The 24,708-nt window shown below is 35.4% G+C and overlaps 1 protein-coding gene across 8 annotated transcripts in view; it reads left to right on the forward strand.

The window, feature by feature from the left end:
* Positions 1–24,632, forward strand: part of Hipk (Homeodomain interacting protein kinase) — a 129,976-nt gene extending 105,344 nt beyond the window's left edge. For 3 of the 8 annotated variants that reach the window (XM_083088998.1, XM_083088988.1, XM_083089007.1), the window contains 16 exons: positions 2,607–2,942; positions 3,485–3,577; positions 3,683–3,901; positions 3,987–4,359; positions 4,443–4,660; positions 4,762–5,085; positions 5,183–5,362; positions 5,452–5,598; positions 5,680–5,844; positions 6,042–6,460; positions 6,895–6,984; positions 7,538–7,813; positions 8,164–8,329; positions 8,548–8,771; positions 9,118–9,405; positions 9,710–24,632. In XM_083088998.1, the coding sequence (XP_082945124.1) occupies positions 2,607–2,942; positions 3,485–3,577; positions 3,683–3,901; positions 3,987–4,359; positions 4,443–4,660; positions 4,762–5,085; positions 5,183–5,362; positions 5,452–5,598; positions 5,680–5,844; positions 6,042–6,460; positions 6,895–6,984; positions 7,538–7,813; positions 8,164–8,329; positions 8,548–8,771; positions 9,118–9,405; positions 9,710–9,908 (3,717 nt within the window). In that variant the 3' untranslated portion in view covers positions 9,909–24,632. The remainder of the gene's footprint in view (positions 1–2,606; positions 2,943–3,484; positions 3,578–3,682; positions 3,902–3,986; positions 4,360–4,442; positions 4,661–4,761; positions 5,086–5,182; positions 5,363–5,451; positions 5,599–5,679; positions 5,845–6,041; positions 6,461–6,894; positions 6,985–7,537; positions 7,814–8,163; positions 8,330–8,547; positions 8,772–9,117; positions 9,406–9,709) is intronic. The other 5 variants (XM_083089038.1, XM_083089020.1, XM_083089028.1 and 2 more) reach the window with 5 other exon arrangements.
* The last annotated feature ends 76 nt before the right edge of the window (positions 24,633–24,708 follow it).

Genomic DNA, 24,708 nt, shown 5'->3' on the forward strand with positions numbered 1-24,708 from the left:
CCGGTTTAGCTATGTATTCGTCTCTAAAACCATATTTAGCGCTAAATGCGTGGCTTTTGTCCGTTTCCCTTCTTTCAGTATCGCGCGTAATCAACATAATGAACAAACTATCGCGGCAATGCCTCATTTGTTTGCAAATTTCGAGTTTTACCGTAGCTTGTTGTTGTTTCGCCATTGCTCGTATTCTCTCGGGCCAACTGTTATAAACACACGCGTATAATTACAAGAGCGCGAACAATCGCGGCTACGTTTCTCCCGACGTATAGTTACAATTTTTCTTTTTAACATTTTATGCAGGTAGGCAGGAAGAACTTTCCTTCGCCGTCTTGTCGTACGTGTTGTCATCTTTAGCGTTCCGGCGAATAAAATCTAACGACTACTAACCGCTTATTGGCATAACGGCGCAGGCTTGAGAGTTAGATTGTTCGACTCCGAGAGCACGTTTGGCAACGAGTCGTGATACTTTTCGCTTCGCGACTAATGCCTCCTCTTGCTACAAGCCGAGGCGAAAGGGAAAGGCCTGAGAGATCTCTGCTTTATAGCAAGAATATACTATACAGTTTGTCCTCTGCTCATCCATTGTAACCTTATTGCAATCCTTCAACTAATTCTCGATAACAATTGTTGATCATGACAATCGCTTGTTGTATATAAAATTGACTTTCAATTAATCAGGGGCAGAATATCATCCCTTACTTGCAGCCTGATGTGAATTTGTTTCCGATATGCGTAGCATGAGCTCGTTTAAATTACGCTTAAGAAGTATGTCGTCCAACTTTGTATCTTTCTCTGTGCTAACATCTCATCTAATAATTGTTCCTTCGGCTCGCCTCGTGTTTGGCGTCTCATCCGCCTTCGAAATTTCCAAATTGCATCCTCGCGTTGGCTGTAACTCGACGTCGATTCAATAACATGAGATGGCTTGCAGTTGCACGCTATTATATCCTCGCTGATTCATTGCGCTCGTCTCCTAACATTCTCGCTCCATCATTCGCGAAATATAAACGTCTCGTAATATGCTGTCGTTACGTCGCGCGATTTTTGCCGTCTCAATCGTGGCAATCGAGTCACATCTCCGAGCTGGTAAATCGACGCACATTGAACTTAATCTGCCGTTCGTTCCTTTTAAACAACCAAGGCACGACCGAATCTTTTGGCATGCTTGATTCACTATGCAGCGATCGATAATAAACGTCTGTTCTCATATAAACGTGTAGATTTTAGAAATTGTTTCGACTCGACATTATCGTAAAAAGTTGCACATATCTAAAGATTCCGATAACGAATTCCTAATTACATACAACATATTTCAATTCTCTTGACGTTCCTTAATTTCCTAATTACAAGAGCAACGACGTATACGCACTTAATGTAGGAAAATGACATCTATTACCAGGAACCTATAGATACTACTGGAAACTAATGCGCGATATACATATGTATATTCGTGACGCGAATGTATACATGTATTTATACGTCATCCTCTCGCGTATAAACTGCACGATCAATTCGAAAATCCTCGACCGTTGAGAATCGCAACTTGATAACTGATAAAATATTATTTGGTAAAAAGAGCGTTTTTATTGTCGGAAATGAAATTAACAGGATTCAAGAATGCAGATCGGTTTGAGATGGAGAATTTACACTTGACAAAGCGAGAGTTTGCTATTAATTGAAGCGGGTACATTGTTGATGGTCCAGAGAGAATCTTCACGCGAATAATTCGGTTTCTCGAAGCCCAAAGGGTCGATCTTTCTTCCTTTCTCTCACTCAGTCGTTCTCTCTTTCTCTCATCCGAAAGATTCGGTTGCTTTATTAATTAACAATAATACATGTGGACAAGAGCGCGTGGTACATTCAAGCTGCCCACCGACTAATTAAGTAAGGATAATTACAGAGCGCGACGATCATGTTTCGGTTGCCTATCATTGCATCGGGGTGTCACGAGCGCCGGTTGGCGGCGTAGATAACGTTTCCGTATGGCGTAGTTAACTATCGATTGCTTTCAAGGCTTCCATTACATATTTCATGCTGACCATCGTATACGGAAGTGTGAACACGCGCGTGATTCTATCGAAGTCGAGAGTCGCAATTTCGATGACTATGCGCGACGAAGAGAGTGATTATTAGCAAAAGAATTGGCGCGAGATCGCGAGAGACAAGGTCTCGCAAGAGTACGTTTTCTCGACGATTCTCTCGACGATGATCGACGACGAGCGAGCGTCGATACGCGGCCGGCGATGCTTCATAGCGCGCAAGGATGCACGATATAACGTCCGCTATAAGTACCCTCGTCCGTTAATTAATCTCCACCGATGCGCGAATCACGCAATCGGCGGCGATCGAAGCTCTCCTTTGCGTCGATTGCCGGTGTGGAAAATTTCTGGGATCTTCGTTGCACAGGTAGCACGTACTACTGTATGCGCCGAGGTATGTGCGTTGTATATCGGCACCGGCTATTCCGAGAGATCTTGGTTCGTCGCTGTTACTGTTTTGTCGTTTTTATCCGTCGTTCTCCCGTTCTGCCCAACTCTCAAAGTTCTCCGTATTCGACGATGATTTCTTAACGTCCAAAAATTTTTGTATAAGGTATATTCCTCCTACAGAGAAAAACTTGGTCGAGGGAGGGTAATGGTGACGGCCTGGCAGTCCACTCCGCCAATGCGACGAATGCGGTGGGTAGTACTGTAGTGTCGCAGCACCATACCCAACAGCAACAACAGCAGCTGCAACAACAACAGCAGCAGCAGCAGCAACAGCACAACAAGCAGACGAGCATGACGGCGCATAGCAAGCAAGTGGCCAATGCGGCCAACGGGAACGGCGGTGGCAGCAATCCCCAGGGCGACGGGGATTATCACTTGGTGCAGCATGAAGTTCTCTACTCCATGACCAACCAGTACGAAGTCCTCGAGTTTCTTGGCAGGGGTACTTTCGGACAGGTAAGAACAAACGTTTGTGCACAGAGAAAAATATCATTCTACTGCCAAGAAAAGCGATTACTCAGTTTATTTTTCTTTTTTTAAGTAATAGTTTTCTTCAATAAAGAATATATTCTTGATAATAGTCTTAAAATATACTCATCACAAGTGTTAGAAAATCTCATTATCAAAAGAAGAAATTATTTTCTCTTCAAGAATATTGTAAAGTTGTATCAAAGAAAAATCAAACTTACCTTACGCCAACTCATGTAGTAAGCAAACCAAATTTTTGTTTTAATTTAATATTCTTGACTAAAATACTGCACTTACTAAAATTCAGAATATATTCAATTAAATTTAATGCTTGTGGTGAACTTGTGATATATTTGCGGATATACAAACTTATGATATACTTAAAATAAATAATATTTACTTGAATACAGTATACATTTTTCTCTGTGTGATATTAATTTTGCCTGAATATGTGAAACTATGAAAGTTACGTACAGCAGCTATTATATTGCAGTTATCAATTGTACAAAGATAAATCGCTTTTTTTGCAGGTTGTAAAATGTTGGAAAAAAGGAACGAACGAAATAGTAGCCATCAAAATTCTAAAGAACCATCCATCGTACGCGCGCCAGGGTCAGATTGAGGTGAGTATTGTGAAATGTTATGACACATTATATAGAGACAAACGAAAACATTGATAAAAACATTAGTTTCATCCTGTATCCTGGAGCAATTTATCGCATTTACAGGTCTCCATCCTGTCTCGACTTAGTCAGGAAAATGCGGATGAGTTCAATTTCGTGCGCGCCTATGAATGCTTCCAGCACAAGTCACACACCTGCTTGGTATTTGAAATGTTGGAGCAGAACCTCTACGACTTCTTGAAGCAGAATAAATTCTCACCTCTACCCCTCAAATATATCAGGCCCATTCTCCAACAAGTATTGACCGCGCTGTTAAAATTAAAGGTACGCGTTACAGTTATGTCCACGTTCACATTACTCGATCGATGATGAGAATTAGGAAATACCTAGTAACCCTTTGCTTTTGCAGCAATTAGGATTGATACATGCTGATTTGAAACCGGAGAACATTATGCTAGTGGATCCAGTTCGTCAACCGTATCGAGTGAAAGTCATCGATTTCGGATCAGCCTCGCATGTGTCTAAAGCCGTCTGTAACACCTACTTGCAGTCGCGATACTACCGTGCGCCCGAGATCATACTGGGACTTCCATATTGTGAAGCGATAGATATGTGGTCGCTCGGCTGTGTAGTTGCAGAGTTGTTTCTGGGATGGCCATTATATCCGGGCAGTTCCGAGTATGATCAAATTCGATATATAAGTCAAACGCAGGGCCTACCGACGGAGCATATGTTAAACAACGCTAGCAAAACAACAAAATTCTTTTACCGGGACATGGACAGTGTGTATCTTGATACGCAGAATAATAATATCGAATAATAATAGCGCACATAAGTTTCTCACAAATTTCATATATATTTTTAGGCACATATCCATTTTGGCGGTTAAAGACACCAGAAGAGCACGAAGCGGAGACTGGTATCAAATCTAAGGAAGCAAGGAAATATATTTTTAATTGCCTTGACGATATTGGTCAGGTTAATGTACCGACTGATTTAGATGGCGGTCAACTCTTGCCAGAGAAAGCAGACAGGAGAGAGTTCATTGACCTCTTGAAGAGGATGCTTACAATGGACCAGGTAGTAATATCTAATTGATGCTTTTGATTAGAGAATGAGATTCTTTCATGTATAAAAACGTAATGCAGTATTCTTCTCATATCTGTTATGTGTTTGAATTAAAGGAGCGCCGTATAACACCCGGCGAGGCACTGAACCACGCGTTTGTCACTCTGGCACACTTAGTCGATTACGCGCATTGTAACAACGTCAAAGCTTCCGTCCAGATGATGGAGGTTTGTAGGCGCGCGGGAGACTTTACGGCGAGTCCTGCACATCATCAGGCTCCACCGGCGCCTCAACCACCTCCACCAACGTCTTTAGTAGCCAATTTTGTACCTACCACGAATGGCAGTGCGGTGACTCTCACCTTCAACAATCAATTGACCAATCAAGTGCAGCGATTAGTCAGAGAGCACCGCACTGCGCAAACAGGATACGACAATCTGGTATGTATATTCGTATATATTATATTTTGTTTTCTCAATTATATAACATTTTATTTAAAAATTTGATGTATATAATTTATAATTGTCTCTATTTTAGTATCAAATATATAGTAACAGTAGCAGACGAGCAACACAGTATAGTGGGTCGTCTAGCGGATCCAATAGCGGGCGAAATGGCGTGCACGACTTCCCGCACCAATTGGTGCCTAGTATATTGTGTCCACCGCCTGGATATCAAACGATGCCAAGCCCTGCAAAACACGTAGTTGTTGCTCAGGTTGCTAAAAATATAGTAACGCTATTACGCATGTATAATTAGTGTTTTATTAGAATAATTGACCATTGATAATGAACTCGCTTTTATAGCCACCGCAACCGCAACAGGCCCCTTTGCAAATTCAACCATCGATCATATCGCAGCAAGCCGTGGCTGCGGCAGCTGCAGCTGCTCAACAACAATACGCTGCGGTTCCTGTGTCTATGGTCGAAACTGGTCGGCAAATGTTGCTTACTGTAAGTAAAATATCATTCTTTATTTTTGAATTACCACGTAATACCGTCTAGTGTGTTGATATATGTTTATGATCATCATAGAATGCTGTGCAGACATCTTGGCCTGGTGGAAGTCGTCAAATGGCTGCGATCGTACCATCGTGGCAACAATTGCCGCCGCAGCATGCAGCCATACAACAACCACTGCTCAGTGATGCCGGTGATTGGGGAAGGCCTCTTATTGTTGATAGCTCTGCTATTCTACAGGTAGTACTTGTCAATAAACTGATATTTGTACTATTTAGAAAAAGTATGAGGATCGTTAATGTGTCTGGGTTATTGCCTTTCTTCTTTTATCTGTGGTGATTATTACCGTCATCTATTATGCAATTATCGCGTAAAAAAATGTAAAAGTAAAAAAATTCAGTTTTTAACTGATCTCCCTTGTTTTGGGGAAGGATCAGCGGCCGGTATTTCCTGTCACGGAGGTTTACAATGCTAGCGCACTCGTCGAGCATCCTTCACAGAGCTGGGGCAAGCGTACTGTCACTAAACATCATCATCATGTTACGGTACCGCAGCAGACTCAGCATAGACATGAACATAAAAAAGAGACACAACAATTGAGTCCGGTAAAGAAGAGAGTTAAAGAGAGTACACCACCCAGTAGCATGCGACGACACTCGCCGACGTCAAGTAGCCATTGGCAGGAACAGTCAGTGCAATCCCATCATCATAGTAGCAAGCACAGCAGTAGTCACAATGTGGAGCACCAACCAATCACATCCGTGCGACAACAGACTATTACGATTGATGACACGCCTTCACCAGCCGTTTCCGTTATCACAATTAGTGATAGTGAAGATGAGGCGCCCGGAAAATGGTGAGTGTATACCAAATATATAATAGTATAGCCTGCATCCAGTATATTAAAAAAGTAGTATATATCAGAGATTTGATAAAACATGATGCACCTGTAGAGTTCAGATTTAGATATTATAGATGTTTGATAATCATGTTTTCGTGAATAAATAAAACGATCGGTTTTCTTTTCTGCCGTATCTGTAGAAATATCATAGAAACTTGCATTTACTGCAATTATATCCAAATCTGTCAATCAAACTGACAAATTGACAAATCAAGACAAGATTAAGAAAAATTAAAATTAAAATTAAATAGAAAAAATGGATTGAAAATGCATTTTGTGCTTCTTTAACATCGTGAGTCGATTATCGTCTTGTGAAAAATATATAGTTAAGCACGCTTATTTGTTAGCGCATTATCAGTTGGTAGAATCACGCATGATATCGTTGACAGCTGCGGAGACCGTCAGTGCAGCGCCTGTCAAAGTTTGGCAACTCGCCTGTCGGGCGACGGACGTCCTGTCCGTGAAGAAGTCATACGAAGGTATATTAATGTAATGTGCCGTTAAGGGTTACGTGATTAACGATAATTAATTAAGTTTGATTAAAGAATACGCAATCGAATGTCACGAAGAACAGGATTTATTTTCTACTTTCGAAATTAGATTTTATTACTAAATTTATTCAAAATAGGTTTTCTCTAGATATGTGATTTACTTTGGAAATCTTGATGAATTAATTTAGTCTTTATTTTTAAAATTTTTTGTAAAATGAAATTTATCTGTATTTATTTATTTATCGTATATTAGAAATTTTCTAAAATTACCATTATATACACACATATATTATTTTGTGAACAAGAATTATACTTTCGATGTATTTGGTACTACGGATGTACTTAGGAATCTGGTTGCGGAGCTTGGCGTGAAACAACTATCGACTAACACAAAGCCAATGTCTCTTAGTAACAAATATTGTTGCAAATTAGCATGTAATATTTCACATGGATGCAATGTTAACGTGCCAGTGGTTAAAAGCACGCAACAACGACATTTGATAATTTTGAATAAAGAAATCTCTTCTGTTTCAACTTACAGCACGCAGTCGACACCGCGTGTTGTACAAATGCAATCAACACACACGAATAGTCAGCAACACACGAACGGGCACGTTACGCATAGCAGCAGCTCGTCGTCGCATCGAGCGCAACGCAAGAATGTCATCAGCTGTGTCACCGTTGGCGATAGCGATGGCGAAGCTAGTCCAAACCGTACGCATGGTCATATATATCAACATCTATCGCAACACCCGCAGCATCAACAGACCACGCAGTTGATCAAGCACGAGCCGCAACAACAACATCACGTTAGCAGGTGAACATTTACTGCAATAGTGATGCAGTGAGAAAGGATTTTTCATTAAAATTCCTTTTTTTGTTTTAATTATTGTTCTGATTTATATTCTACCTCTTTTTTTTTGAATAAAATAAATTTCTATAAAAGCAAGAAATCGCGAGAAAATCGCAAAGAGAATAAATCAGAGAGCTTATTATTATATATTTTTTTAATATATATATTTTTAATAATTACGCGATACACGTTAAAAAAAACTTGTTGTTTTCGCCATGGTTTTTTATATGTATTTTTACATGTATTGTATTGTGGTTTTTTATATGTATTATTAATACATAATTGATTAACTTTTTTCTGGTTATTATTTGCAGCAGTAGCTCAGCATACTCTTCTCAATCACAAAAAAAGCGGCTGTTGGCAAAAGTGCAGTCCGAATGCAATATGGTGAACGTTGCGACGAAACCGGAACCTGGCGTCGAGTATCTTGCTCCACATCCGTGTCACGCGCCAGCTTGCAAAGAGCCACCGACCTATCAGGTTAATTAATTTCTATTGAAACTGTTTTACGTTTGATTTGTTTCTTTCTTTTGTTTGTAATTCTATCAGAAGCGCGGATTTATTTTATTTAGTACTTCGCGAAACGTTCAACGAAGAAAGGGAGGAAAGAAGGAAAGACCTGGATCGTGTATATGCTATCAGGATATTTTTTATTTTTTTTTTATTTAGTAATTTTCTTTGATGAATATTTTTTCTAGGATGACGTCTATGACATGCATGACCACTTCTTGCAGTATGTGACTACGAGTAGTGCGCATCCTCATCTCCAAGAGCAACATATCGTGTATACAACTGGCACGGACAAACGAGTATCCTGGCCCGGAAAACGTGCTGAGTATAAACATGAATACGTTCAACCACCGGCTGCACACTCTCGAGATCATCAAAAATGGGTGGTGGCTAATCCTGTACATCAATATAGGTGAGAATTTCCTTCTTCTGTATGATCGTTATTCCATCTATATTTTGAAACACATGCTCTTTGGAATAGCGATTCTATTATATATATTGACAATTCTTCGAGCAACTAATGTGTAAGATATGAGTTTTTTTTTCAAAATAAAATTTTCAAAATCAGACAGTAAACATTCAATATAATTCTGTGAGTCGATTCTATAAAATCTTCTACAAGTTTTCTATAAATTATTTTTTTCTCTCTTTCGGGATAAATGAATTATGGAGAGCGCGTTTCTGTAAATAGAATGTAATAAAAAAATGAAACGTATGAATTATATAAGGAGGAGTGGATTTCGTTTTGTGTTTTATAGACAGAGCCAGGTAGTAGGTACGGCAGCTCATCCGAGTCATACCCACAGTCATCACGGACATCCGGCTCATTTAAGTCCAGGGGGCAGTGGCGGTGGCAGAAGTCCTGCCGGCGGACCTGTGATAGGAAGTGCTCAGCATTTGGGACAACCTCTCTATCAGGAATACGCTCACGTGCGTTCGAGAGCTCATGCGGTGCCACCTCCTGTGTACGTTACCGCTGCACCCTCGCAGGCTGCTACTGCTATTCAGCAGCAACAAGTGCCCACCTATCAAGGATTCACGCCCGGGTGGGTAACTAGAGAAATTAGTTGATGCATGCATGTCTTTTTTATTATCTTATAATCTTCATTCTAGCGTTTTGTTTAACGCTAATTAATTATTACTTCGAATATTAACTGTTTAAATAATTATAATTAATATACAATTAACTGTAAAATTATCAATTCAAATTAATAGTCAAACTATTTTCTATTTTCTGAATTTATTCTAAAAAATATATGCTCATGAATCGGCCAATTTATAAAAAACTTATTATTTCTTTTTTAGAGCTTTGTGAAGACTTTCTAATGTGCGTTATCCCGTTTTTTACAGCTCGTCTCCATTAACGTTGTATGATTCTAGTCGAGCGTTGCCACCGCCAGCTCATCACAGCTCGGCCAGACCATTACTGGCAAGTCACGCAGCACATCCGTTGCCTGCGCATATGCAGCCTACAGCTGTTTATGGATTGGCCCCGCTATCGCCAGCCAAACACCAATATCAACCTTCCGGTTTATGGTTCACCGAATAAATTATTCGATCGAGTCGTGACTAAAAGTCGTACGAGCGAATGTAATAAGTAATCGCACGAATTTTCTGGGAACTTACGAGCCGCTTGTGCCAATCAGCGAATGCGTAATTAATTAAAGATAACAAAAAAAGGTATGTCGTGCACACTTTTCACAGTCTTTGTGCACTTGGCCAGTAAATGGAGCGGGGTGGGAGTATCCGAACTGTGAATACGAATCGATATTTGCATATACTTATACAAAAATTTACGATCGAGCAAGTTTGCCGAATGAAAAGCAGCAGAAAGCAGTAGAGATGTGTTTAAAGATAAAATTTTTGACAATCCGTCCTACGTATATATATATATATATACATATTATATATATATAAGCAGCGACTCCCTTCCGACCCCCGCTCTCTCATAAGAAGCGAAATGCTAGGAGATCAGTATAATTAGATCTCTTTATATATGTTTGTTATATGCCTTTTATATGTGTTTAAAATAAACCCATCGCGACAATTTCAAAAGGAGAATTAGAGAGAAAAGAAAAGAATTATCCTATTTTGACACGCGATTGTACGTAAATAGAAATCTCATTACAATTTTCTTTTTTTTTCTTTGAATTTGAATCGAAGAAATATATATATCTCGGCGTATGCGGCATGCTATATAAATTTCGTAAGTTTCCAGAGATGCCGAAGTTTTATTACGAAAGGTAAGATTTATAAGGACATTGTATGTACAGACCAAAATTTTTTTTCTATCGAGATGCCCAAATCTATTGAATGTTCACGTGCGCAAAGTTTCTCTCTATCGTAAATATATATACATGTATATATATATATATATATATATATATATATATATATATATATACACATATATGGAATTAGCATGTAACTTAAATAGATTGGAAGCATCAATATCGATGATAGAAATATGCATGTGGAATGGCATTGTCGAAACGCGCGTACAATTGTAAGACAGATATCGTTCATATGCGATTTATATTTATATGATTTAATTTAAAGTACGAATGAGTATGCATTTCTTTAAGATATGTTAAAAAATATATATCGCGCGCGCGAGTATCTTATTTTTAATCCTCCTTAACGGAATCATTTTAACGAACTATATATTTTTTTCGATCGTTACAATGGCGATCGCGATTTTGTTCTTGTTCGTGGGATTTTCAATTGTATTAAGAATTTCGCTATGGAATATAGTGTGCTGTAGTCTTTTATGATATTTTATTCATAACGGATACTCGAAATTAACGAGGTAATCACATTATCCTTCGTAGTTTGCAGCGTGTTACTCACAAGTATACGTTAACATATACACACACATATTATTTAGTTATAGTACATATTCGGAATTTCAGGATACATATAGATTCGCGAGTATATAGAGAATTATTCCGGTTGTCGTAAGTATAATTGTATGAGGGAGTATCTCGTCAAGAAAATAATATACAAAAAAAATTTAGAATCAAGTCACGAATCTATTAAGATGATTGCACGATGATATCCGAATTGACGAAAGCTTTGACGTGCCTTTTTTGGAACAGTCTTATTATTTATTTTATTCTTATATTATTATTTTCAATCGTTTCTTTCCATAGTCAATGTGTCATTTTCATCGCATAGTATTTCATTATTATTCCCATTATCATTGCTACTAATCGTCATTGTTCTCATGCCTAATATTTTGTTCTAAATTGTATAAATAGTGTATTATAGGCAATCTCTGCCTTAAATTTATGGTCTAAAACGCTAAATAGTGACCATAATTTCGAAGAGTTCATAAATTGTATATAGGTTTAATGACACTTCTCGTTAATGTTTCTTTCTCCAATAATCTTTTGCATTTTGGCGGAGGCTATATTAAAAAAGTATACACATCAAGTACATTGCACAATTCAGAGAGGAACAGGAACAGGAAAAGGAATAATACTTGGAGAAAGCGTTTCTGTTTTCAGAATAGAATCTAGAGATTTTTTTCGAATGTTGGGATGAAGAGAGGAAGGCAGTAACACATTCTATATATGAGAGAAATGCCAAACAGCAATAAAATATAATAATGGATCTTATATTAAAGAATTTCTCGCGGATATCACAAATCTTATATTACATACACACTTCCGCGCATACATAGATTTTTTTTTTTAATAATAATAATAATATTGAGAGAGAAAGAGAGAGCGAAAGCGAGTGGGCGAGCGAGAGAGAGAGAGAGAGAGAGAGAGAAATTTCTTTTTAGAGAAATAGTTTTCATGAAACTGGTTTTCACAATTCCGTTCTTCTCACCGAATCATGTTCTTCCTCGTTGCATTTTCTCTACGTCAGTATCTAAACTAAAGTCAGTATCTTATATTAATGATTTTCATTTATAGAAAATAGATATCATTCTCAAGCGGTACCGTAAACACGATACGCATACATAGTTTTTCAGGTATCGGCGTCATTTTACAACTGCTAATATATTTCGTGATTTTATGGAATAACGTTTAGGTATTGTTTTGCTCTAATTCTATTAATAAATGTATAGAAAGTTGTAATATTCGGCGTATATATGGGATTATAATTGCGGTATGTTGTTTAGAGTGATTCACGTCCAGAGTTTAATTAGAGATATTTTACACGTAGAGTGAGAGGGAGAGAGAGAGAGAGAGAGAGAGAGAGAGAGAGAGAGAGAGAGAGAGTGAAAGAGAATAACAAGAAGTTGAGAGAGAGAGAGAGGAGAAAATTAGGATATATATATATATATATATATATATATATATGTATATATATACATATGAAGATATATATGAGTATATATATAAAATGTAGTGTAGGGTGTAACGGAGTTTTAAACACATGTTACCGGTATCATGAAAAGAGAACCCTTTACGTGATACAATAAGTAAGCGACAAACGATATATACAGCTGCAATTTAACTATATTTAACTTTATAGAGCAGGGCCGTTACGGCTATCGGGTCCATGATAGCCTCGCAAATCTCTCGAGTGCCTTTATATCGAGAGGCATCAGATGAATCGATGTAAATCTGTAGCGATGTCGGATTTGTTTCGGCAAAAGAGCGATGTCTGTAGACCTCTTAGTTTCTCTTTTCGCTCTTCTTCTTTGTTTCTGCAATTACGCAGTTTATCTCTTCTTGTCTTAAGATTAAGCGATTTGCCCGATACCCTCTTTCGTATACGCATCAATACCTTGTATGAAAAAAAAAAGAAATATTTAACCAACTCGATGTGCCTGTTTAACGAATAATCGTATTTACACTGGATAATTAATTGTAACGGAAAAGAGAAAGGGATATAAGTAGATTGGGAAGTCGTTTTTTCCTTTTCTTCGATGTAGACTGAACGCGCTATCGGTGAAGCGCGTTACAATCATCAAATCGTAAACCATGTTACGTTGATATTCATTTCTGGGTTTCGGCGTACTGATCAATTCACGCCCAATTGTATATGTACATACATACATACATACATACATGCTTCCACATTTGACAGTATAGAGATACTCGCGTCGCATTAAAACTACCATATACCCTACTCCATATGAGAGTCGTGAGAAAAAAAAGAGTCATATCTTTAGGTTTCATCCTCTACACGTAATGTTGGATGTGTGTATGTGTGCGTCCCTATGTGCGCACATATGCACATATATGTGCGTGAGTTATAATAGTCATAGTGTAGTGATAAGTTTTTTCACATCTTCTTTTTCGTACGTTTCGTAAACGTATCATAATTAACATTAGATTGAACGATTATCATCAACATAATTAACATTAGATTTAAACGATGGTCACGTTTCTCTTACTCCATTCACGAGCAAGTCTTGACTGACGATAGGATTTTGATTATCGTGAAACGATGTGGCGTTCGAATTATTGTAGATATCGGCTAAAGCGTTATTTTTTTCAGAGGATCACGGTACGTAATAAGAAATATAAACGTGGAACGAAAATCTTTAGGCGGGTGACATATCGACTATCTTAAGGGGTACAAAATGCACGCGCGGACCATTACAATAGGTCGAATTGATTTCGTAGTTGCATCGTATTGATACATTGTCTATATATTTTTCCGATCGATCGTCGGTCAATACGTGCTTATGTTCGTCGTCATTTCAGAGTATACATTACACATTGTTAATTAAATATACATATACACACACACATAATAAGCTATCTAAATAAAAAGAAGTAGAGACGCTATAAAACGCTGTGTGAAAAATTAAGTAAAAGGTACCATAACTATCAATGGTTCTAGTTGTGATATTTTATTATATGCTGATATATATATATACATATATATACATACATACATACATACATACATACATACATACATACATACATATATATATATATATATATATATATATATATATATATATATATATATGTATGTATGTATGTATGTATGTATGTATGCATATATTCGTGCGCAATTAACTTTGAACGGGTTTTCTCGCGTGCCCGACGTATATATCGCGAGATATAAAGCATGTAGAGGAGTTGTATCTTAATCTTAACGTATTAATTATATGCGAAAGGAGGAAAGGGGGAATATTATACATTGTTGCAGTAAATAATCTATGATGATCGATATAACGTTACTTTATTTACGAATATTTGGCGAATTTGCGAATGATTTTTTTAATTTCAAAATTCAATACGAACATTCACTATTCTTGTTTTTTGTGGGAACATGAATTCTCATTGATCAGAGTATCATTCAAAATGTACAAAAATTCTTTTTTGTGATTTTTGGAAAAGTTGGTTATTTCATATTATAAGTGTGAAACTGTTGAATTTCTTCGTGATATAAATCCGGTTTACATACAACTAGTTACGATCTTTTAAAACAAAAAGAAAATGATTAGTTAAATTTTTACACGTACAATCGTATGCAACTGTAATAGTTACTCCTTTCGTTCGGGTAGAGTGTTGATGATAATAACACATTCGGTGTAAGTATCTAGTTCTTTTAGTCGTTTTGGAATATGTACATATGTTTCTTATTATATCTGGGAATTAGGGGGGTGTGATATATTAGTCTTAGGTGTAGTGCCTAAAGTGATGAGATCGTGTGTCTGATAATAAAATTTATTTAGCATGGGATCTTCAAGTTAATCCTGCACCGGTGCAGGCAGAATTTACTGTATCGCGAATAATTGCCAGAAAACATGTTCATTTCTATTAAAACTATTCAATAAGAAAATCTTTTAAGAAAATTGATGGTTTTAATATTAATAAACTTGTGGGCACTCAATATACACATATAGAAAAGAGAAGAATGATAAACGCGACCAATATTTGTGTATTGGCTGTAGATTATTTAAAGTCACCGTAAAATTGAGAAACGCTTAGATGTGCTTAGCGTGGGAAGATATTTGTGTAAAAGTGGTCAAATGTAAACAAAAAAAGAAAAAAAGATTATAGGATAAGGGGGAAGGCTTACAATTTCATTGTTAGAACTGTAATATTCATCGCGTTATACGGGATAGTTCGTATAAAGTTATGTTATCACTGTAAACAAAGTAATACTGTCTCTCTTATAAGAGAGAAAAGTAGATATGTAGCTATATATAAAGTATATAGGAAAAAATAACATATTTTTGGAGTTAATAGAGGATTGATATTGTACTGTGCTTCGTAAATTATTGAATATTTCTTTTTCTTAAATTCTCTATTTGCTACGTTGCTCGTCGTAATCGGACCACATTTGCAAGTATAGACAATTGTTAGCTAAACAACTTTCGGCTGCGCCTCGATAAATCGAATTAATTGTCAAATTTTATTGAATGTCACATATCTCATCTTACGAGTCACTTAAATTCACTTGAATGTATTTGATTAAATATTTCTCGAGAGACACATTTTATATTAATATCCTAAAATTTTATATTTTTTCAAAGTATAAGTATTTGCGCATAAACTCAATACTACATTTACATCTCAAATTTAGAAGTGTGTAACATTTTTGACGTGAGAATGAAAAAAATCTTCAGAAAAAAAACGGCAATCTTATATACGTTTAAAATTTAAGGGAGCTTTTGATCCAAAACAGAATATAATTATTGTGTGAAGTTGACTAGACCAGAGAGTTCTAAAAGTTGTCGTTACTAGGATAAATGAAGTCCGATTAGAGAAGCAAAGATAGTTTATCGCGCGGGTAATTATATAATAAGATATAGGAACGACGAGATTCACATTATCTGACTGTTCTTCGATGTTCTTAATGTTCACTATTATACTATGATAATGTAACGGCAAATAATAATTAACGGTGGGACTTGTATTATATATACGTTTATCGAGATTTATGCATAATGCTGTATAAAAATTAGTCATAGGAGAGAAAGAGAGATAGTATCCTCGTACGTAGACACATCACTGTTTAGATTCTCATTTCACCTATGCATGGCTGATAAAGGCAATTTACAATTAGGCGTGTTTTTATTATGGAAAATATTTCTCTCCACGAGTCGGTAGTAAATTTGATGTTTTACAAATCGAACATTTTAGACTCTTTCTTCCTAACGTAACGTAGAAGACGATCCAGTCGCAGACTCTTAGTCGTCGGATCGTTTGTGTACATTGGACCAGACAGAAATCGATCGTTATTGTACTCGTATTTGTAAAATCAAAAGAGAGAGAGAGAGAGAGATGTGCATAATTAGAGGACTTTTTTATAGACGCAGGCCGTTTTGCTCTTTCGAGTCTCTTTTTCATACGTAGACGTTGAAGGGATCGAAGCTCATCGTCGTTGTCTCTTCTAAGTATCCAGCAAAACTCGCATATATTTAATTACACCTCATAGTGAAGTGGGCAGTATTTAATTCTTTGCTATTCATGACACATTTAGATACAATTTCCTTAGGCATTTAAAACTCGAGATAATCAACATAACTCGGGGACAAATTATAGCAGAGATACGAAAATGTCCGTCTGACTTGGACTCTGATTCTTTATTTTATGATTATAAGTTGAACTTGCACTACATTTTATCGCGGTAAAATATATCGCTACGCTATGTATTTGTATTAAATGAATGTCTCTTTCGTGTATTTTAATTGTACTATGATGATAGTGACGCAAGCTGCATAATTATTGATGCATCGTGATTAAGTATCATCTATTTTGATCACATCGTATGAATTCTTCGCGAGGTTCTTTAATTAAAATATCGATCATGTTCTCTCGACATGTATTTCATAATCTCTCCAATTTATCAAAACTTCTTATCTAGACAGTTAATTAAGTGAATTTTATTTATTTACGAGGAAATGATAAAAAATAGCTAAAGTGTAAAAATAGTGTGACCATTTTTAGTTTACTAAGTGTAAATTATAAAATAATTTTATTATAATCCATTACATTGAGATCGTTCATCCAGTTTAATTTCTTTCGAGAAAAAATTTTCATAGTGTTGCCTTATTAATGACTTGTTGTCGATATATACGATAATCATTAAAAACGACATTCATACGTGTATTGCCGAATAAATAAATTGTTAAAGTCATCGATATTAGTATACTATCTGCCAAATCTCTTTCTCGTATGAACAAATACATCATACACAATTACATATATCGCGAAGGATCTACGCGCGAAGATTTAAGAGCGTTTCTGGAAATTGCGAAATTATTATTTAATCAAATCGTCACAATAAGTCGAGAAAAAAATGTCGGTATTTCCAGCTCGCGCGTGGATCTTTCTTTCGACTATACATATACACGCATACGCCAAGAATATAGTAACCCCGACTTATCGTCCGAAGTGACGAGTAAAGTAAAGTTTCTAAAGTACGATTATATTAAATGTATAGAGTGTTTTTAAGCTTTCGCAAGAAGTCTTTTAAAGTATTGTAGTCGTTTTGGCTGAGCCAAAAACTGTCTCCGCTTGCATATGTGGTGGCTCTTTTGCGAATTTGTTCGTCAATATATAAGACACGTGGTGAATACCTAAGTACGGATAGCTGATGAGAACAATTAATCGCTTCGAGTCGCTTTAGTACAGATATGTATCGCTTAATGCAATAAGATATTAATGTCGCTTATCATTTAATTGTTATTTTCAAATTTAATGTGTAAAATATATTATTTCTACGAATTCGTTCTGTAATCTGTTGCAATTTATACTTGGGCATCAGCTATTAGAATTGATATTGAACTATCTTTTTCGCGTTAGATATGATAAATTTTAATTGCTAACTCTTTTTCTTTCTAAAGTGCTATTCTATTCTTGATCTATTATCGCAATCAATATTTCGTATATTTTAATCGTTGATTAATTTATGTAAAATATTGATTGCAGGATGTTGTAAAATTTATTTACACACACTTTCATGTACACTTTTTTATATATTTTTCGACAGTCTATTGTAATTTATTGAAAAATAATTATCTCTCTCTGTCTGATTAAAAGTATATGAAATTGATGTGTATGTATGGACGTATATATACAAATACAACGCAAGTTAAAGCAACATAGAACAGTGTCTTTAGCAAGAACATAGTTACTATTACAAAGTAAAAAAAAATTCTAATTAAGAGATTTAAAGTAGACTTAGATAGAGCGTGCCTTGTGTTACTGTGACACCGACATCGCTAAATGTCACTTCTTCGGGATCATATCTGTACTATTCCGTACTTAGATAATCGATAAATATGCGTCTGATATATATATATATATATATATATATATATATATATATGCAAATATACATATATACATAAATATATACATACAAATATGTGTGTATTTGTGTGTGTGTGTGTGTGTGTGTGTATATATATAAGATGTATTCAATATACACATCTCTACATATATAGATGCATAGATAGTAGATAACATGTGTATAGATAGGTATATACACACATACCTGCATATACATATGTGTATATATCATATATAAATATATATACATATATATATATGTATATATATATATATATATATATATATATATATATATATATATATTTATATTTATATTTATGTTATAAATATTACATCCATATATTATAAATAATATTCATATTATGTAACAAAAAGCTTATGTACGTGCGACGGATTATTCCGGAGGTCGACCAGAGTACAAAGCGTAGATTTAGATTGGCCTCGGAAATAGTCTGCACACGCAGTCGAATCGATGTCATCGACGAATGTTAGAGTACCGAAACATATATTTAACATAAAAAAGTATGCGTAGTGTAGAGAAAAAGCCGCCGATCGCCACGTTGTTAATATCGTCGCATCGACTGAGAATTGAGAGATTGCCGTCTACTTTAACTGACAATAAATGAAAATTACGACGGATCGGGAGGAATAAATCTTCTCTGGAAAACTATTGTGTATCTGTTTGAAATTGTTCTTGATCCGAATGAGAGTTATCATTGACAATCACCATTGAAATGTGATTGGTTTGGATTCGCTCAAATCTTGATAAGATTCATAATAATCTAAAGAAAGGAACGAAGTTTGCCAGTCGGAAACTCATATTTCCAATTGAAATCGTAAATAATTATATAATAACTTCTCTGATAATTCAAATTTGAATATATTCGTTTTTTTACGGAAAATGATTGTACGAGATTGATTCGTATAATTAATCCAACATATATAATAATACCTGATAAATCAAATTATCGTAAAAATTTTATATAAAAAGAAAATTTCGGCTCTCGATCGACGCGGCGATCGACATTTGGCAAATTACACCGAACGTATATCTAAGCTACCAAAAATTCTAATCTCATCGTGATGCAGCTCGTGACTATCGAGAGAATGTAATAAAAAGTGTGCAAATCGTGAAAGATGAGTAAAAAAGAAAAAATAGATTGTCCCGTGATTTTAAGGAATTCTTTGGTAGTCACGAGTTCTCATCACTTTTCCGATAATAGGGATTATAATAGTCGGTGACGACTTACTTAACGACTATAGAGAGCGTTTCTGAATTTTTTAAGTCGCGCATCGACATTAAGGTGCATCCTGTGGGCGCAAGAAGTCTATTTGATATTTATATTTTAATACACACACGAGCCGATTATATTTAGTGTTGTCAAATATATTGATTAACCGTCTCGGCTGTTTGTTCGCTCGCTCGTCGCGAACTCCACTGGAAGTTCCGGCTGGCCAGTCGAGATCGTTATCAGAAAGGAAATGGAGAACGGGATGCGAGCGATCAGTCGGCGCGCGACCCACGATTTTCTGTATATTACTGTAGTATAATAATCAAACACTAAAGACTAATGCTTAAGGTGATCGAGGCTCCGTTGTAATTCGGAGTAATAAGTGTATTCGCGAATTATTATGCAACCTAAACGTCATGTCGCAGAGGAAGAAAGAGAAAAAAAGAAGATGAATACAAAGAAAAAAGATTAAGGGAAAAATTAAAAAAAAACGCATCTGGCTAATTAACAAAGATCGGGTACATTCGCAGCGGTATAGACGTCACTGTGTCTTAGCTCATAAATAAATGCGAATGTTCGCGCATTGTCGCGAGCAATCTGTGAACTGAGTTGAGTAGTGTTTTAAGCGCACTCTTTTTTTTTCTTCTTCTTAAACACACTCTCCTGGATTGCGTATTCAAGGACTCCCATTTCCATCCAATAATATTCAGCTGGAATCAACGAAATCTCCCGTAAACTATTATTACTACTTCCTGCGTCCTTTGTTTTATGCAAAAGTTTTTATTTTGCCGAGCTCAGTTAAATGTGCTCCGCTTTATTTTGTTTTATTTAATTACACGTGTTGTACCACTAGCTCTGTCAATAGTTTAAATCATCGAACCAATTTCTGAATTGACCAATATTCTATGCTTGAGAAATCACATTTCTCATGTTTTTTATTTTTCGATTTTTTGCGATAAAAGCGCTTTTCTTCGACAAGCGGAAGGATGCCTCTTTTTTACAAGTGTGATTTTCTTATATAATGTCGACTTTGCTCATTTTGAAACAAAAAAACGGGATGGAGTAAATTGGAGTTCAAGCTTGACGCAATTGTGAAATCTTTGATTTGCTCCAATGTAATTATGTCAATTATGTCGATATTTGTGACTCTTAGTCAAAAGAGAACTGAAGAAAAAAAAATTGCAATTATTAAATATGCCTAAGTCAGCTTGTGTGTGTGTGTGTGTCGCGCCTGAGAAAATGTTTGTTCACATTTTGCTGGGTATTATCAGGTAGCAGCATAGCAACATAGCGATTTCGGAATGGAAGGAAAAAACACAGATAGGAAAAAAAGTCTTTAACTCTTACGTACCTGTTCTATAACATCTAAGTCCGCAATCAAAGTAATTGTTTCACCGAAAGAAAGTGATCAAAATGAGACGTCGATCAAAAGCCTCGCGTTTGTAATACGTAGACGAGAATTTGTTAGGCACAAAATTCTCGAATTGTCCCCTTTTTATATGACGCTGCATCGAATCCACAATAGATAAATGTGATTAGAGATTACATGCTTTATTTTGGCGCGCGTTTCGCCAGTTTCTGTACTTTGCTATGCTGTCACATGACTTGAAAAAATCAATGTAACTAAACCAACCAATGTGATTCTGTGGCTTAGGAATCCCATTTGCATATATACTGAAAAATTCAACGTTTTAAGAGTACGTTAACTTATGCCGATTATAAAAATGGCGTGAATTTCCTGTAGATCAAACACGGACTTTCTTTTCCCTATTTTCGAGCTATATAATAGAATGATATTGATTGTGAATTTTTGATAGAATCATAGGGCATTTGAGGATCCACACATTAGATGATCGCATACTGGGAACCGATCTGTAGAATGTTAAAAATTAATGTCTGTAAGATAGAGATTGTTCGTCGTAAGTTGCATAGTTTTTCATCACTAGGATATAAGGATTTCTATTCTAATATATTAATGTGTTGGGGCAAATAACTATTGACTTCTTGAGAGTAGTGCGGGATCTTACTGAAAGATATACGAAATGTATGTAATAATATATATCTATTTCTCTTCTTATCGGCCAAGTCCTGTATTAGATTGTATAGACAAGAAGCATCGCCTAGAATTAACTCCCAAATCTTCTAAACTATAAAAATGTTTATTCCGAGAATTTGAATATCGCGAATAATTTTCAGTTTTACTATTTTTCTAAAGTAATCTGTCTTTCGTTAATTTTGTGTATACGGTTGAATTTCCCGATGCAGAAGAACATATCAAGCCTCCAAAATTTTTGGTAAAATAATAAAAAACGTAACTATCCACTTGCTTTCAAGAAATATATTTTTCATGCTTTACATCCTCTCTTTTGACTTTACATTTTTAACTACAAATTTTATTGAACGTTATTAAATCGTATATGCATACAAACAAATTGAACATTATAATTAATAGCAAACCAGTAGCAATAGGAAAAGTTTATACAACACCTTTAAATTTTCGTAAAATTTATAAATACCTCTTTTTAAAAACACCCAAATACGTGTTAAATTTATGTGTCGTAAAAATGTGAGTTTCTCAAAATCGCTTCCACTAATGTATATTTAATTACATTGCGCTGTTTGAATTTTATTAGAAATTCTCTCTTTTTGAAACAGCGTATGTGTGGAAATAAATTAGAGAGAATCCGTGAATAAACTACATATATAATTTTAGTATATAGAGGAGAAAATAATTATCTCCGCTATATTTCGATCAATTGCACTTTGTATGAGAAGTCGAATGCAAGATTGTTATTTGTGTCATCCTATACAGTGTGTTGTCTACTTTTCTTTACTACGAAACTACGAGTTCAATATATATACAGTTGTTACGTAAATCAAATTATGCGATTATTAACTAAATATGCGACTGAATAATCAATTTAAAAAAAGTATAATAGGGTACACATACGCAAATATATAGTTTGCTCGTAGATGTGTGCACTTTACATAATATCGATATGTCGTGTGTATATATGTACATGTACGACAGCTCGATATTGAATGAAATAAATGAGTTTATTTACGAGCATTGTATATACGTATGTTACAATATATTAATTGATAAAACCAGGGTACATATTAAAAACTATATATATATATATATATATATATATATATATATATATATATATATATATATATACATATATACATATATGTGTGTAATACGTTAACGCGAGACGTTTACACGCGAGCATCCCATAGCATATGTGGACAAAACAATTATTGTATATTATAATCATGTTCGACGGGGCGTGAAATATTGTAAATAAACACATATTTCACATCGATTTCGACCGTCGGGCACAATACGAAACATGTAAATGTATTTATTTAGAGAACATAAAGGGGAAAAAAAGTAGCGTTGCGTGTGTATGAAAATATAATAGAACAAAAGAAAAAAAAAAAGAAGAGCAGTATAACTCGATACTAGACTGTCGTAAATTTATTAACTTATTATTATTGTTCCTGCCTATTCGCGCAATCTTTGACTGCAATATATCGTAAACACGTCGGACCAACGTCGTTGTGAGCACTAGCTGTAAATTTTGACACCATTACAGCCTCTCGTCGTCGAGCACTGTCACCTCGCGAAAAAAGAAAAAAAGAAAAGGAAAGGAAAGGAAGGAGACATCGTATATTTCAACATACGGTGAATTTGATCTTTTCTTCGCCAAATCACAAAATTTAGATTCCTTGTTCATATATCATATTGATATAAGATAAATGTTTCTATTAATGCGCGTTAGCTATATAATGCACATAGCTATTCGATATAATATATTATTTATATATATATATATATATATATATATATATATATATATAGAGAGAGAGAGAGAGAGAGAGAGAATTCATTTACATCTAGAATTTATCAATTTCGATGCAATTAACAGCTAATATCTTTTAATAATCGAACATAACTTGCCGATGTATTTTAAAATGTGGTATTTGCTTTATAAAAATAAAAAGAAATATACATTATACAGAGTTTATGCAACCGAAGATAGTATAATGCAGAGACAGGTGCTCGGCTCCAAGTATAATATATATTCTAGGCTTTTATCCGTAGAATTTTTTCTTGTATTTTATACATACATAAATACATATGACGCTCACATCGACAAGGCTTGTAAGTGAATTTCATCCCGAGACGATCCTTCAATATAATAATAATGTATTCCGAAGAAGAACACGATTTTCTGTCAAAGAATTAATTCTCCAAATTCGGATTTTCTTTTCGCGAGTATATCATTCGTAACGTATTATTGAAGAGCAAGTTCCTTGGCTGTAGCTTTCGGTAATTCTCTCTTCTTTTTGCCACCTGGGAACGCAGAAATTGTCTCGCGAGGCTCAAAGTGAAGCAGCATCAAAGCCGCATTAAGCAATGCGCGTCATATTTATCGGCAACGACACCACCACTCATTGTCTGCGACTATGTGATTTCTGTTGCAACGGCGAGCGAATTACTATTGTCATGGTATATGTGTACTAAACACGCCGACGATAATAACATTAATGATAACAATTACAAAATAAATGTTGCCTTTTGTCACATTGGTAAATGGTAAATGAGCAAGATACTAATGAATTATGTGCGATTAATAATGTAATAATCTATTGTATTATAAGTATACTAATACCGCGCGGTCACGCATTATGTACAATGTCGTGGAGATTATTTCGTATGATTGTAAATGATATGTGTATTGCGTTGATGTAACGCGCCCCTATATTGTAGTAGGGCTGTGAAATAAATCAACCAGACACTTTGCTAGTCTTATATGTTACTATCCTTAAAGCACTTAAAGATTATTTAGCCAAAGAGGGATTATATAAATAGATTGTT

Source organism: Camponotus vicinus, unplaced genomic scaffold (genome assembly GCF_025532165.1).
Source record: "Camponotus vicinus isolate PSW18456_S1 unplaced genomic scaffold, iyCamVici1.0 SCAF_1, whole genome shotgun sequence".
NCBI lineage: Eukaryota > Metazoa > Arthropoda > Insecta > Hymenoptera > Formicidae > Camponotus > Camponotus vicinus.